Raw genomic sequence first — 17,392 nt, 5'->3', positions numbered from 1 at the left:
CAACAATGCATGATAATTAGCCTTCTGTTGTGATCTGGTTTCTGTCTCTGGCTCTCTGGACCGTGACCTCTGACCTCGCTGCTCAGCCAGACAACAATCCCCCTCTGCTGGAGGCCAGACAGCCCGTCAGTCAGCCTCCTTTAAAAACGGCCCGTCCCCTGCTGAGATCAGCATCACATGAATGCTTCAAAACAGAGAAGAGGGGAGGTGGGAGGGAGGAGGAGATGGAGGAGATGGAGGAGATGGAGGGGGGAGAACCAGCCTGAAACACATGACGAGGTGATTATCAGGATTTTAAAATGAGAAAACAGAGACTGAAAAAGTGAAAGTGGGGCGAAGATAATGTGTAGGTAGAGAGAGGTGGGTGTAATACCTCCAACTGTACATGATGTACAATAATGAACCACATGGACCCGTGAAGACTGGAACAGACCGAGTTCAATAACTAACACGTCACTTCTCAATGATCAGTGTAAAAATGACTATTTGACTTTTAGTAACGTGATTTCTTGGCTGATAGCCGTGAGCTAGTTTGTTGGTTTAACTTATTGCTAACTCCGCCTGGAAACAGCTCAAATGTCATTTTCACTCAGGTAGTAGAAAGTAACTAAGTATATTTACTCAATTACTGTACTTAAACACAAGTATTTTGGAGTAATTTTACAAGTTTAAGTACTTTTCAAGTGTAATTATGTTGACAAATGTGTTTTCCCACTACTTCACATATTAATGCACCATTATTACAAACCTACATTGTTTTTTTTTATAGGATTACTTTTGATAGATTACCTCTAATAGATTAAGTACATTTTGCTGACAGAAATGTATTTTTATTGATGTATTTGCCAGACCTGTTGTTTCCACCAGTTTTAATTCTTTATGCTTGCTAATGTAAATCTAAATAGCTTAATTTGACTTATTTGGACAGATGTCGTAGTGAAAAATGTATTTAAACGTTGATGAACATGTAATATTGTTCAGAAAATATAAAGAGTTGCATCTGTTTTTTATTATTATGTGATATCACCCACTAATCTGGATTAATCCTAATTACAGCTAAAGTTAAATTAAATTAAATTAAAAATGTATTAAGACACTTACTTTGAGTCCACTACCTTCATTAATGTCGACCTTTCCATCGCAGACATTAATTTGTGTTTTTATTTCATGTAAACAATCTTTATGGTTTGACACGAACATCCCGCGAGAGTTGGAGAGACTCCCGCGAGAGTTGAACAGATGTAGTACTGAGAGCTGTCGGTAGGAGGCGCCAGAGACCCAGAGAAAACTCTTCAGGGGCCATAAGAGACACCAGCTGTTGAACTGTTTATTCTAACGAGCTTAATATTTAAACATAAAGACGCCTTAATCCTGTGTCCAGGAGCAATATGAGGACAATTTGTGTCAAAATAACAGAAACTATTCTGTTCTAGTGGAGAATTAAAGTGTCTAAATGATGTTTCAGAGCCGTTTACTTGTAGAAAACAAAGATCTTGTGATGATTTCGTTGGAGAAATCGAAGAGGAGAATTTAGGTATCTGATGTTTCACAGAGCTGTGCTGGTAAATATTATGTTAATGATTTCCTACGATCCATACCTTGTTTTCATAGCAAATAACATTTATTTGGATTTTAGACTGCTGGTTGGTCAAACAAGCAACTGGAAGAACTCATCTTAGCTCCTGAGAAACTGTGGCTCACATGTTTTCACTATTTTCTGACTTTATTTTATCTCTTTTTACATTTCCCAATAATCAGGACAAATAAAACTCGACAAAACATTAAAAATTCTAATTACATTTATAATACTGTCAAGAAATCTAAATATTAGTTACAAAAAACACCTATAAACCAAACCCTAAACTGAAGTCTGGAATATACAGCACCCAGAAATTTCAGAGGTGGAATAAACATTACTCTGATTCAGATCGTGAAACCCACATGAATGAGAGAAATTCTAGTGACTAATTAAACTCCGGTGTGGACAGAGGTAAAAACATAGGAGGTGGGCGGATCACTGAGGTGTCATCTGGGACACAATTAACATCATAATTATTAAAATGCTCGTGACTAATCCTGGTGAACTCACAAATGACAGAAATCAATGAAATTATAAAGTGATAAAGTTCGTCTAAATGTTATTTGAGTTAAAGCTGAAATAAATAAATCGCTTCTGGAGATTGACACAAACATTCTCAGTTATTTCCAATGTCAGAACCAAATCTCTCCCATCGAGCTCTTTGTTGCAGCTGCCGCTCTGTCTGCGATTAAATAAATCCATCACTGGACTATTGTGAGCAGAAGAGAACGATTATTCCTGGACGACTTTCCCTTCATAAATGTGCCAGGACTTTGACGAGTACAAAGTACTTGACTTGCTGTTTACTTGACTTGAGTCATGAAGCGCCCAGCGAGAGTCTGGCTGGCACCACGAGGCTGCAGGATGCTTAGTACTAAACTGGCAGCATGAAAACCGACAGAGATCTGACTCAGTCAAATACAGTTTGACTGATGTCTGTTCATGTTTGTGTCTGTGAAAGGTTATTTCCACCGACTGATTGATAACTAATCTTTCCCCTGCTTGGCTAATTAGGGCATCGAGCAGTGACTTTATATTTAGTTGTTGTCAGAAATAGTTTTTAAAATTCCCATCACCGTATCTTAAAGATTAATTTACTGTCATGCAGACAGTGGTGGAAGAAGCAGCTGTAACACAGTAGAATTATTAAGTACAAGCTACTAAAACATGAAGGTTTACTCAAAGGGACACAAGTAAAAGTACTCTTTATGCAGAAAGGTTATTTCATATCAGTGAATATGATATAACAGGGTAATAATTACTGACTTCACTTAGAAATGTTATTGTTTTATTGCCTGAAATATAAAGAGCTGATCGTTTTCTGTTGATGACTAGAATAACTTTACTGTATGACTCATAGTTCCACTGTGAAACAGTGAAGTTCAACGTTAACGACACTCAAAAGTTCCCAAATCATTCATTCTTCCTCTTTATTTCCTAACTTCTTCTCAAATTCATTTCACGGGAAGGAATAAAGAAATGAAAGAAACGCTGACGTCCTTTTTTTTTAATGAACCCTGATTATTGTTTAATTACAAATGAAGATGAACAGATAGAAGAGAAACAGAGGTACAGGTGGTTCCTCCAGGATAAAAACAAAAGTCTCCGCCTCCCCTCTGGAGTGACAGCTCACCACCAAGGTGGACGTGAGGAGGGACAGAGACGAGCAGAGAGAGAGAGGGGACAAAGAGGGACACATTTCAAATAATACAATGGTTAAACAGTACAATGCTCTTTTTTCTTACAGAATCCTCCAAAATGGAAAAATATATACACAACATCAAAAAATGAAAACACTTGTTTCTTCTCCCCGGTGTATTTCATGTGGGGGAGTGGGGGTTGTGTGACCCTCCTCTTGTCCATGGTAACATGGTTAGAAAATCATTGTGAGTAAAAAACAAAACAAAAAACAACAAGAACCAAAAACTGCACTGACTTCAAGTTCATGGAGAAGAGTGCCAACTGCAACAAAAACTCACAGACAACCAGGAATTCATGGAGAAGAGGTCGGGCCGTGGCGAGAGGGTACAAAATAATGAAAAATAGTAATGTTAATAATATAATAATTACAAGAGTAACAGTAATATGTCTGAAAAAATACAGAAGCAAATAAGAACAGCATTGATGAAATCGAGGGGTGAAATTTACCCGGTGGGGAAACGGTTAAACGCTCTCGTGTTTTGTTTCTGGAGCCACGACAGGTGAAGCGGCACAGGTGCAAACAGAACAGGTACAGCTGCGTGTTGTGATTTCTACACACCAGACACTTGTCACAACTGTCCTTAAACGTCCCTCAGGTGATGATGCTGGCACGAGATAAATGAGAGAATGTGGCAGGTCTGACCCCGGTTTTGGAAAAGAGGAATGCTGATAATGTTAACAAGCTGAAGCACGTAGAAGGACAGAGGGACGAGTGCCGGGTGCACAAAAATACCGTGTTTAAGTCAGAGGCTGGAGCTGATTGGACAATCTGAACAAGAAGTGGAGCTGTGCGAGTGTGTGTCGATGGTCTAACCATAGAAACCACACATTCACATCCACACACTGAGCAGAACGGGCGAGTCAGATGATGGGAAGTCCCTCTCTCTCCGCTCCACTCGGAGCTTCGGTGATGCCATTTCCTCCGTGCGTGTGCGTGTGTCGAGTTTCTATGGTTGTGCCATCTACTCCCAAGACTGTGTGGGCGTGTGATGTCATTTGTGATGTCATGTTTCCTTTTATTCTAGCCACACTCTAATCAGGGTGGTGTGTATGCCTGTGTGTGTGTGTGTGTGTTTGTGTTCCTCCAAGTCCACAGTCCAGTTATATCAGGAGCTGTGGTCCAGCTGCATATCTGTGTTGTCCAATCAGAATCAGTTTCCTCTCAACGTGCAGGTGTGTTACCAGCTCCCTGTTCCCACCTGCACCTCCGCCATTTTTAAACAGATCTGGATCAAGCAGTGATTTAGTAATTTAGGAGTTTAACTGAAGGAGGGTGGGGTTTAGCAGGCAGGACGGAGTGAGACGAGCTAAAATGTTAATCAGAAAGAGGATTTAATTCACCTTCCTGCAGCTCGACTCCGTCCTGATGTGGTAAACCCCGCCCAGCTGCTACTCTGGGGAAGTTACAACAAACACGCCCACTAAAAAGGTAAATATGGTTTGACCCAGGCCTGGTTAAAGGTTCTTGCTCGCTCATTTGTCCTCGTCTTGGCACACCCTCGGTCCCCTGAACACACAATAACTGTTTTTTTATTTTTATTTTTACAATATAAATATAAAACTCTGATACCGGTGGCCTTTGTCACTGCAGCTCAACGGTCAAGAGAAGGCAAGGGTGAGAAGGCAAAGGCTGAATTATACTGGTAATAATATGCCCATTAGAATATATACATATCTTTACCATTAAAAATAGTAGGATTTTTCCTGATTTGTATCAAATGACCATATTGAAATATAATATTTGAATTCAATATATATTTGAATAAAATATATATGTGTAGATTTACTTATTCTGTATCTCTCTCATACAAAAACTGAAGGCATGTTGGTACTGTGTGTATGTGTGATAGAATATTTCGCTGGGGAAACTTGATGAAACTCACGTTGGCTTGAAAAAGGCACGCTCTCGTGTTTGTTCATTAAAATGGGCGCAATGTCTTTTTAAAAACTATACGAGTAAAACGTCATAAAAATAAGAAGTTTCTCCGTATCTCAGTGAAGGTTTGCCTGAGTTAACCTTGATGCTCGACATTCATTACATGGTTCCCGTTCTTCCCTAGGCAATAAATCAGTTCACTTCAATACTCGCTTCTCAAAACATCACATGAACAGATTCGGCTATCGTCTCCTAAACACAGAAAGCCCTCAGATCACTGCAAATGCCCTAAAATACTGTCCCATGTCTTCAGGAGGCACAAGGGTCCTCTGACGGAAAGAATACAGTCTTTAAAAAATAAACCGGGAATGCAGACGAGAGCTGTTGATCTGTACGTTTTAGGGAGGAAACACTACGAATGCCCTCAAACCTCAAAAAGATTGTGCGAAGTCACGCAGGGACACAAAAAGCTGAGACACTATGTATCCTCGAGGCCTTTTTACACCAGCTTTGGGTCCACACACACACACGCGCACACACACACTCATAAACAAGTGTCAGTAATTACAGCCTTTGTTGTAGCTGCTTCCTCATTTCCTCAAGAGGGGAGAAAGACGCAGAGCTTCCCCTCGGACACCGGCTGTTTTTTCTGTACACTGGGTCCGTTCCAAGTTCAACGATGCCATGCGTCCATGTGACAGGTCAGAGGTTGAGACGTGAACGTCAGTTCATCAGATTGTTCCTCTCCTCCTCGGGTTTAGTTTGAAGAATTCCACCCTCACCTCATGTCTTTTATTCACTGTAGTGAAGAAGCCGAGGATGAAGAGACCACTCCGTCTGGCCCTGATACAGTCTGAGAGTGTCCACGTTGCTTCCTGGAGCAGAGACTGATTGGAGAGTTCTTTCTAATCATCTCTTGAAAGCAAGAAAAAAAAAAATCCATCACAGACAGGTCTCCATTTTCCCCCCCCCGCCACAACGTTCACTGCCCTCCATCTTGTAAACGGCTGCATGGTGATGGGTGCAGACAGAGAGGCACTTCAGTAATCTCTATCAGGGCTGTTTAAAGTGTTTTAGTAGCATCAGGATCCGTCTGTCTGTTTCGGTGAGTACAAAGGAGGAACGAGAGGATGGATGGGGGCTCACCACCTTCAAGGCAGCAAGTAAGTAATTCAATCTACTGCTGTACAATTCCTGCTGCCTCTGTGCTCTTTAAGAGCGAATGTCTGTACCAGATAAACCAGTGCACCCATTAAATCCCATTAAAGACACTGTACGGGCACTGGTGTGATCCCTGGTAGACGTCCTGGTGTAACTGGCAAGGAGGCATTAAGAAGGCAGTGTGCAATTCCTAAGAGATTTTAAGAGTAGGTTCCCCCTCTGTAGGTCAGAGGTCAATATACAGACTAAGTCCGCCTATCTCTTAGTGTTGTAAGTCACAGGGGAAACGCTGCTGTGTTCCTGTTTGTTAAGGTACCAGGTGTCTTGCCTTGCAGTACATTAGAGGCTACACAGGCACATCTATGCTTTATGGTGCAAATAGTTCATAGCGCCTAGCGGCTAGTTGCTGACAGTAGGGTGTTAACAGTCTGTAGTTCATACAACACCCCCTCTTCTTGTCCTTAACATGTAGATGTAACCTATGTAGGAAAATATTTTATTTCTGTCGAGTAATTTAAGGAGCTTGTGGAACTATGAGGTCAGTAAAAAGTACCCAAACACTCCTTTAATTATTGCACAAAAAATATAATTTCCTACATATGATAGATTTACACATATAGTGAAGAACAACACGGAGGTGGGTAATAACCTCTCAGTTTAGCCTCTTAAGGTCAGTACTGCACACCAGAACCCACAGGGCGATAAAAACTAAGTTTGTTAAGAAGACTCCCAGAGGTGTGTGTTATGTGTCTAAGCAGGATCCCCTGTGTGTATATATGTGTGTGTGTGTGTGTGTGTTTGCACATGAAGCTCAGCAGCCAGTGTTTTCCAGAGACAGCTGTGCTGTGGCTCTCTGCAGCTCTGAGCTCGCTCTACGCTGTGTAGGAGGCGGTGGCAGCATCAGCCCCAAAATAACACCTCCTCCTCTTCCTCCCCCATTTTCCACCTCCCCTCCTCTCCCGGCTGCCTCCTTTCTGTTGCCCTCCACCTCCTCTTCTCCATCAGCCCTCACTTTTTTGTCCTCCGCCTCGTCCCTCTCTCCGTCCGCCTCCATCTTCTGGTCTTCGCTCCAGCGGCGTTTGAAGCGCAGTTTGAGAGGAATGCAGCGCGTGCCTCCGGGGCTGATGGGAGCTGCCTGACCCGGCTCGGTCTTCAGGCTGATCAGGGGGAAGGCCAGGCTGCCACTACCAAGGGGCGGGGTGGCAGGAGTTTTGAAGACCTCCTCATCATCATCAGGGTCATCACAGTGGTTACTGTGTGCAGCAGAGGGGCTGCTGCCATTTCCATTAGCCTGACGACTGTTGTTGATCATATGATGATGGTGACGATCTGTCGGGGTGAAGATGTCACCGTCTTCATCCTGATTCATCTCCTCGTCCTCACTGATGTCAGTCACCTCCACCTCCTCCTCTGACTCGATGTCTGATATGGGCTCCACCTGGAGTAGAAGAAGAATATTTTATTAGCGACACTGGCCTAGATGTTTGTTATGCCCTTTTCCCAAACCACAAGTCCAAGAGTTGCATCCTGTGTGTCTCACCTTGATCTTAGGAGCCCCTGCAGCCAGAACCGGGTTGGTTACCTGAGCGGACCTAGTGAACTGGCTGGAGGAAGAGGAGGAAGCAGAAGCAGTCAATGAGCTTCCTGCTTCCCTCTGTTTGCGCCCAAGTGGAGGCGGCTGCAGCTTGAACTTGAACGGCGACGGGTGCTGCAGCCCGTCCTCTCCACTTCCTGGGTGCTGACTGAGCGAATGAGAGAGCGGCAGAGGCGGGCCGTGGAGGTGATGGGCCGGTGGCTTCTCTGGGGTGGGGCGGTGAGGCTGGGGGATGACGATGTTGGGGTAGTGAAGGAAGGCTCGAGGGCTGAGGTGGTAGTTGTAGACAGACTGAGTGTGGGCCTGCAGGTAGTGCTTCATGTCCTCTGGGTTGAAGGAGAAGTGAGAGCTCATCATGGGAGAGGACAGGGAGGGGGATGGGGTGTAGGGCAGGTGGGGGGTGGGGGTCATGGAAAGGGCTGGGGAAAGAGTTGGGGCCAGTAGACCACCAGGGCCAGGCAGGGGGGAGACAGGGAACGGGGACAAAGGCTCAGTGTGGACTCTGGGAGCAGGCCTGGGGAGCCCTGCTGGGTTTGGACCTCCAGCATAGAACCTGAAGAGAGAATCATGAGGCTGGCGAGGAGGGAGCAGACCTCTGAAAGCCCTGTCAGGCCCCACACCTCGCTCATCGGCTCCCACGGCCTCCTCCAGCTCTGAGTTGGTGGATGTGCCATCACTGCAGTCGCTGACGGAGCCCCGAGCCATACGACGGGCCACGTTGCTGAATATTCCTGGACTGCGTAGCTCCTCACTGGACGACAGGACCTCTGATGGCGTGGAGGGGGGGAAACGGAAGTGGGTTCCACCGGTTGGCACTGGAGGGGCACTCTGGGGGACTCCCCGACCTTTGAAGAAAAAGAAAAATATAAGCGACAGTTCGCCTAAATAGTTTCCTCACTTACATCTACAGTGCAGTTTTATCTGTTTGAGATTTTCTGGCATTAACGTTGAAGAGAAAAGGAAAAGTAGCTAATCGGAGTTGGACACGCGTCTCTCATAACTCGAGATATTTTACCCAAAGGGTCAGAGGCACACAAAGAAAACACAAGGTCACACATAGCCACAGGTTCCCTTCTCTTCCAGCCGATCCACTCTCTCGCTCGCTCTCTCTCTCTCTCTCTCTCTCCAGCCAGAGAGACTGTGGCATTGCAATAAATTCTTGGCATCCGCGCACGTGCCAGAATTAAACATTGGAAAAGTCGCTCTTACTGCCATCACAAACATGGGTTGGGTTCCTCTGTTTTTTCCAGCACCGCTGAGCGTGTGTGTGTGGGTCGTTCTCTTTATAAAGCACACATGTAAGAGCCATGTGTGTCATGATGAGATGACGAGAGATGAAAAACTGTGTGTTTATCCAGTGTACAGTGCACGTCTGTGAGCGTCTGTGCTTGCACATCAATCCAGATTGACGTGGGCGCGTGGGTATGTGTGTAACCATTGTATGAAACCATCATATCACAACATGTCAGTGTGTGGGCCACATCACACACAGGCTATAATTAAAGTTTCATGCTGCACTTATGTCACCTAGTATCCAACGCTCCATATGGGCTGTGTTTACAGTGGGTGGCCTGGGACCATAACGGGAGACGACTTCAGAGGAGGGAGTAGAGGGATAAACTGGGACGTGGCACACTGATGTCTTACTAGACATACGGGGCAGATGCATGCCCACACAACGCACACCCCGCCCCAATTCAGTTTGAATACATGATCTCTGCGACTACTAGGATGTTTTTTTTTTTTTTTTAATTGGGGTGAGGATACAAATATGACTCAATTATACTCAATGTACTAAGCGAGTGAGACCACAAAACTGCCTCTTGTTGTTACCCTATAACGTTTGGCTATGGCAAGTAGATCAGTATGTCTCACAACACACGCAACACTGAAAAACTAACACACTTACATGTTAATAAAGTAAAGTATGTGACAACAGAACGGGGGATTTCAGCCAGTTTTTATTTTTTTTTAATGAATTTAAGACTTTAATGAGATTACAACTGGCTCCCTGAAATAGTGAAGCAGCATTTAATAAGTAAACGGTGTCAAAACAGGAAAAAGACCATGTATAGTAATAGTATTTAGCAGTTATTTTTGCTTACAGCTATCAGCAAAAGGAGTGAATCTGAAGACCCTAAATTCACACCTGGAAGTTCAAAATGTTTTGTCTGTCCTAAAGCCCACACTCCTTGAACAGGTCTTTGCTGTCAAGAGCAACTTAAGTCTTTTCATTCAAATAAACTCGTTGCCAAGAGAAGTAATCAAGGCAGAGGAAGAAATACAATAGTTAGACACAAAGGTAAAACTCCAGTGACTTCAAAAAACAATTTCTGCTTTGAGTAATTTTGAAATCCCTGCTTAAGTGTTTGTTTTATAAGTCGTCAAGGCAAACAAAAGCTCGATAAGACACTTGAAATCTCCAGCGTCTTCACACCACCTGAGGATTTTTTTTAACTTGGGACATTGCCCAGGCACTCGTGGATTTATTAAGTGTGCATGACTGAGTGCACAAAAGAAATCTGTGAGTGCGTCTGTGTGTGTGTGTGTGTGTGTGTGTTTACATACTAGAGCCCACGTCGATGAAGGGATAGTTGACCAGCACCAGTTTGCTGAAGTTGAACTTGTAGGTGAATCTCTTCCCTTTGGTCTTATGGAGGATCCTCTTGTTGTAGTAGTATCTAGAGGGGAGAATGAAAGAGTGTAAGTAAATACTGGACAAAAATGAATCTCTAGTTGCACAGCTAGTCGGTGATTACTCACTGGGTGCTACCTAATGTGTGGACGTTAGGAATCTCGTGGCTTTTTGGGTCATTGGTCGTCAACAGCTAATCAACTCTGCACTTTCTTGCCGCCACACCAGTGTGAAATAATTTGTATACTTGACCAGCTCTGTATAGCTGTGTAAAATGGATGAAAGGATAATTAGAGCCATTAAAGCGTTTCCACTTCTTGAGAAGGAGCTTTTATTTCAAGGACCAAACACATGGATGACGGCTGTATTCAGATTTCGACTCACAAAGACTCATGTTTAATGTGACTGGATTGGAGTTTTCTACTTATCTAACCTACGTGAAAGCAGCACACAATGTGATATTATAGAAGCTGCGAGTGAAACATTACAGCCACAATGTGGCTGCTCAAAGTGCTCCCTGCTTGTTAATTTTACATTGCTCAGTGCGAACAGCACACAATTAAACATGCTGCTCACAATGTGAACGCACGGTTTAATTCAAACTCTCACTGTGATTACTGTAGGAAGTGAGGCAGCAGTTCTGACTTAGTCTTACCCAGGCGGATCCATTAGTAAGAGCGCATTAGTCATCATCAATACAGAGCGAGGTAGAGGCGTAAATACTGAGCCGCTGACAGCTCATGTAAAAGATGATAAAATGGCTCCCTGTGACTCACCGATAGCCTCAGGACCAAAACACATTCATATTTTCTTACACAAAAAAACTTCTAAATCAGTATCTCTCATTCAATTGTGACTGGCCTCTTCATTCTGGGAAATATAATGTATTATTCATCATTTCCAGTAGAATCAAGCAGAGAAGAGCTGCAGGGCTAAATCTGTGCATAAAAATAAAATAAAAATACAGATTCGCATTAATACAAAGTTGAAAAGAAGTCTCTTGTTAATATTTTATAGATGAGCTGAATGTAAACTAATACCAAGTGAGCACAGAATATTCCAGTTTGTGTATGTGTTTATCCTGTGCTGTACATGTATTGATCCGATTTTTCTTTATCCAACCATCCATCTAACAAGATCAATAGTTTATTTTTATCCACATATATAATATATGTGATATAACAGACCAACGTGGTTCATCATTGTGCAGGAAAAAACTACATAAATGAAACGTAAAGGTAAACAGAGCACCTAATTATGCAACTGTGAGGTGATAGGTGTAATGTTTACACAAAGATAATAATCTAATATTAAACTCCACCCGTTGTTCTTGAAACAGCATAAAAGTATTTCTAGGAAGTATTTCAAAGAAATTCCTGTTCAACTTTTCCAAGTAAGTGCTGGACCTTTGCCTTTGCCACAAAGCTACAAAATGATGGATGACGGTGTCAAAGTGTGACCATAAAACTTCAAAACCCCAATAATGCTGGGAGATAATCAAGATGCAAATAAGATAAGATTCTTAAAGTACAGTAAAATATTTTTCCTACTATCAGTCATACTATTAGTGACGGTTAAAAACACACACACATACGTAATATTAGTCATAATGATGAAGCTGTATCCCTGCATCAGTGTGAGCAGAGGATTAGTCACTGGAGTTTGGTATAATAGAGAACAAAGTAGAGCAGGAGTGTGAATCAGGAGTCCATGCAGCCCCACCATGATTCAATGAGTGAAGGGCCTCTACTGACAAAGCCGACTACTACGCACACCCACGCCATCACATGTAATACAAAGGCACAAAAAAGGCAGGCAGATACGGTACACAGTTCCTCAAACATATGCAAAACTACAGCTCACTATCTTAAAGAGTAAAATTAATAAACACTCTTATCTTAATCTGATATAAGTACTCGAGTTTATGAGACGGGCTTAATACATAAAACTGACAATGCATAATTCTTTGCACTTGTTGTGTATGCTATAGCAGCTTCAACTTCAACTATGATGGCTCAAAAGGGACATGTTCCTTCAGAAATATTCAGAGGTGTAGCTGTAATTTGTAATTACTGTTATTGCAAACTATTTTGAAGAGGTCAGTATAACGGCTAGGCATAAAATGAGCATGTCTGAGCAGTTAGGATGGTGAGAGGTTCACTACTCTGTGAAAGACTGTGTGGGCAAATAGTTCAACAACGGAGGAATAAAGTTTCTGACTGTAAAAATCCAAGTACCATGTAAATTAAAACTGTATATCTGACTGTAGGTTGGACAAATACATTTCTAATGACAGTTCTGGAGTATTGAGACAGTTTAAACCATTTACTGACATTTTATATACTTAATTATTGTTAGCTCCAGCCTTAGAAATACAGTTGGCTCACAAAAGGTAAAACCCAAGTGAATAGCAGGCAATTCAATCTGTGCTGAGGTTCAATACTTGCAACATCAAACTTTGTACAAGTGGAAATGAACAAGTATGTGTCAAGAAAATCACTGCATGCAAAAAGATTCAAACAATATGTATTATACACACACTTCAGGAGGTAAACCGAGTGAGTGGGTGTTAACAATATCGAGTCTGAAGGGACACAATGTTCACAGCCATGTGGATAGATGGATGGGACTTTAAATGAGTCAGAAATGTGCCAGGCACATACATGTGAAAGGAACACACACACACACACAAACAGTATTGAGTCAATATGTGACAGCCAGTCTCACATACAGAGCCCACGCTCGCTCGAGGCCTCCTGCTCTTTGAAGACTATTTGAACTTCCTTCAAAATAAACTAGAAATGACTTTGACTGGATAGACTCAACGCCTGTGTACCACACACACACACACACACACACACACATTGTGTATGCATGAATGAACACACACGACAAAGTGCACACTTCAAAAGATGCTGAGAAGCATCAATCAGACTTCACATCACATGTAGCAGGGAGAAAGCTCTTTCTTCCTGAATTAATTAACAGCCCTTCATTCATATAAAACATTTGCAAACCACAGAAAAGACATTCACAACAAAGTTTGGCTCCAGCTGCTCTTTGATGAGGAGAAAGTAACTGCTCCTGTATCAAACTGACTATTAGACCTTTTTAGGCTTATGGGTACACGCCACATTTAATTTGGACATGTGTGATGTGGGTTCTGTTTATTTGGCACAAATTTGGCTGCATTTAAAACAAGCATGGATCACCCACATCTTTACAAGTTCACTTCTGCATGCATTGAAGACAGCCTGCAGGTTGTGTTCGCAATAGGAACAAAACAAGACATTTACCTCTGTGAAGCCGTCGAATCAAAAAATAAAATCCATCAACAAGACAATCAAAAATAATCGTAATTAGTTGCAGCTCAAAATATGCTGGCTGCAGGTTTCCTCCCTTTAAAATACACGCCAGTACCAGTTCAGAAATGATTATAAATGATATGTGTCTTTAAATATGCAAGTCATATGAGGATATGCTGAAGACAAAAAAAAAAAAGGCAACAAACGACACAGATGGGCTGGAGGAGGCTGACATATAACTGGGTGTTAAGTGTATGTGTGTGTATATATGTGGAGGTGTGTGTGTGTGTGGCGATGAGGCAGTGTAACTAGTCATCACCATGGCAAACTATAACCCACACCAACCTACAACACAGGAGGCGACACTGATGACTAGCTGTGTGCGTGTGTGTGTGTTTGTGTACATAAAGATGAGGGAACAGACTGGCAGCTAAAGAAAACTGCAGCATCCCACGTGTGTTGTGCAGAGGGAGAAGGTGTGGGTTTCTAAATCGGCTGTCACCCTGGAGTTTTAGCACGTGGCGCAGATGCACTATTCACGACAAAATAGCAATTAGTTTTTTTTTTAAATATATTCCACAGCAGTGTAATTTACCTCAAACGAGCCCTTGATTAAGTTTGAAAACAGAAGATCAAACCCCAAGATCAACTGTGCTGCACACAACCAATACTAATATGTGTTGAAAATGTTCCTGTAAATCTTAAATTTTATTCTTACATATTAACTCAACCAATGCATATGGAACAAGGCTTTACTTTGGCAAAGTACGGATGGTCAACACAGAGCTACTACTCATACTGAAGCTATCCTTACTACGTTTTATTACAGTTTTAAAATTACAGGAACTGAGGGAGAGAGAGAGAGGGAAGCTCCCTGACGCCTGCAATTACAATGTATTATCCTGAACATCTGATATTTTTTGTCCTAAGAGGTGTGTGGGCTTTACATCTACGAAGTATCACTGTGTCTATACACAATTAGCTGGTGAGGCATTCACAGACAGTACAGATTGTAGGTCATCCAGGTTTCTATAAGCTCAGAACCCAGTAGGGTTTAGCATTGGCAATTTTTGGAACTCATGATCTATTTATATCCATCTATACATATTATAATATGGGTTTTATGTACATGCACAAGACATGACAGTAATCTACTGAATTTTTTTTAAACATAGTTAATAACATTCCCAGAGAAATGTGAACAATTTGTGGCCTCTACACTACATGTAGTTGATCGGGGCTACAATGACGTGAAGGGGATCTTGGCACACACCCATGAACAACTACATACATGCACAATGACGTGACTGTTGGCAGTCAAAAATAGACTGTTCATTACTGCCTGTGTAGCAGCTGGCCAATCTACTCAAGGGATGCTGATAGAGTGGTCGACACCTGCCTACCTTTTCCAACAGAAATCCTTTAATGCATTTAACCTGTTTAGCAAAAGTAGGACAACAAACAAACAAACAAACAAACAAACAAACAAACAAACAAACAAACAAACACTAACATAAGCTCTAATATAAGTACTACTTTTTGACATTTGCTATAACTGTCTGAGCTTCCAGACTCATCAGATATCAGAGGTTCCTGGTAATAAACATCCAGCTATTCAAACATGAATAACACTATCTATAACGATTCTAAGGTTGTTTTAATCTATTAAATAATAAATCCATTTTGGGCTGTAGTGTGGCGGCACCACCCTTCTTCCCTTTCATCCTTTTTCACCCACTTCAGCCTCACCTTAAAGCTCGGCTGAGCTTGTCGTAGTTCATCTGTGGCTTGCACTTCCTGGCCCCCCATAAGCGAGCCACCTCGTCTGGGTCCTTGATGACAAACTCTCCATAGTCTCCCTGCCAGGCAATGACGTCGTGGTACTCCTCTTTCCTCAGGAGCTCCAGGATGAAGTGCCACAGCTGGATCTGCCTGGAGCCTGGACTTGACTCGGGCTTGTAGGCCCATTCTGGGAAGGCAAACCCTGGGGGAAAGAGGAGAGAGGAATGTTCAGGTGGTTGATCATGAACAGAGGCAAATTCTGAGAAAGAAAAGAACGTTTTTGTGCAAGTCTCATCAACACAATAGGTTATAACTGCCTGCATTTGCAGCAGATAATAGCCCAGATGTTATGCATGTTTGTGTATGGCAAGAGAAACTACAATTTGAAGGAAAGCAGCGGACTGGCATCCATTGTTTGTGCTTGAAGGTTTTTTTGCGTCGCTAGGAAAAAACGTTAAGCAAAAAATGTGAGAAAACACATTCCAGTCTTTCAAGACAGTAAAAAAGAGGAGAAAATATGGGTGAAATAGAGACCCAGCAATGAAGCATTTGCTACAGGATACAAGACACAAAACTGTAGGATGACAACTCAGCAACATGCAAGATGTTTTTTGTTTTTCTGCTACAGCACCGACGTGGATAGAGTGGTTCCAGAAAAGCTGGTGATGTGTACTTCAACTAAATCTGTTCACACAGATTTTCGTAGAGTAGTCATATCAAAACGCCACTGCTATCTGCATCAAAGCTGGATAATCAGCACTGTTACAACAGATTAACAGGCCTTGAGATAGGTGCAGACAAAATATAAGCTATGGTTTTATACGTGCTATCAGAACACACGCTGATGCAGGCACACACTATTATCCAACAGTTAAAAGTATAGTCTTTGTGTTGTAAAGCAGTGGGTGGCAGTAAAAGACTCAACACCATTTTAACACAAGGCCAGGCTGAAAGGCTGAATACCAGAGGCTTAGCGACACACACACACCTCATTAGGACCAGATGTGCCTTGGCAATCAGGCTGAGAAAGCTGAGGGTGGGAAACATATGGGCACAATATAACAATGCCGAATTTTGTGCGCGTGTGTGTGTGTTTATGCAACTGTAAAGCAACACACTATCCTAAATACCAAGGTTACAATCAGTTTCCCACACTCTACAAAGCCTGTCATATCTATGACTGTTAACAATGATATGCTCAAGGCTGACAGACTCAAACTCGTGTGATGTGGCCTATTGACCTGAGTTTGGTGACACTGTGACACAATCATGCTGATAAAGTGTGAGTTGCTGCATCATGCTGTGATCAGGGTCTCAAAATACCATCTATGTGTGCATGCACTCCACAATCTGACTTATTAAATAAGCAAATGTTTCTTCTTTCAGTACTTTATCACTTTGTCTGCATAAGACAGGAAACTGCTTTAGGGTAGCAACATAAAAGTAGAAAACTTATAGGAACAAGTACCGTACACAAAAGCACATAAAACCAGATGGAAAACAAAAAAAAGAGTTATACAAGAGTAAAAGGGGGAAAAACACACCTGGTAACCAAATTCGAGTGAAGTAAACTGTATGGTGCCCAGATGGTGATTAATGCAATTATGGCTTTTTCATTAACACAATGTGTGCAAAGGCTGTCTGCACTGTGTGCTTATGGCGACTGGATCCATTTATAAATAGACGGATTTCCAGTTTATAAACAATCGAGAATGGGTGTGCAGCAGTAGGGAAGAAAACATGTTGCCACAATATCATA

The 17,392-nt window shown here is 42.3% G+C and overlaps 1 protein-coding gene across 1 annotated transcript in view; it reads right to left on the bottom strand.

Moving 5' to 3' along the window:
* Positions 1 to 3,059: 3,059 nt before the first annotated feature.
* erf (Ets2 repressor factor) overlaps positions 3,060 to 17,392 on the bottom strand; it is a 32,954-nt gene continuing 18,621 nt past the window's right edge. Inside the window, exons 2-5 of the mRNA XM_026347833.1 lie at positions 15,601 to 15,835; positions 10,480 to 10,592; positions 7,858 to 8,756; positions 3,060 to 7,755 (exon numbers count right to left, since the gene is read on the bottom strand). Coding sequence (XP_026203618.1) covers positions 7,129 to 7,755; positions 7,858 to 8,756; positions 10,480 to 10,592; positions 15,601 to 15,835 — 1,874 coding nt within the window. The 3' untranslated portion in view covers positions 3,060 to 7,128. The remainder of the gene's footprint in view (positions 7,756 to 7,857; positions 8,757 to 10,479; positions 10,593 to 15,600; positions 15,836 to 17,392) is intronic.

Source organism: Anabas testudineus, chromosome 11, assembly GCF_900324465.2.
Source record: "Anabas testudineus chromosome 11, fAnaTes1.2, whole genome shotgun sequence".
Classification (NCBI taxonomy): domain Eukaryota; kingdom Metazoa; phylum Chordata; class Actinopteri; order Anabantiformes; family Anabantidae; genus Anabas; species Anabas testudineus.
Note: the sequence above shows the minus strand (reverse complement) of the source record. Positions and strands in the feature narration are given on the sequence as shown.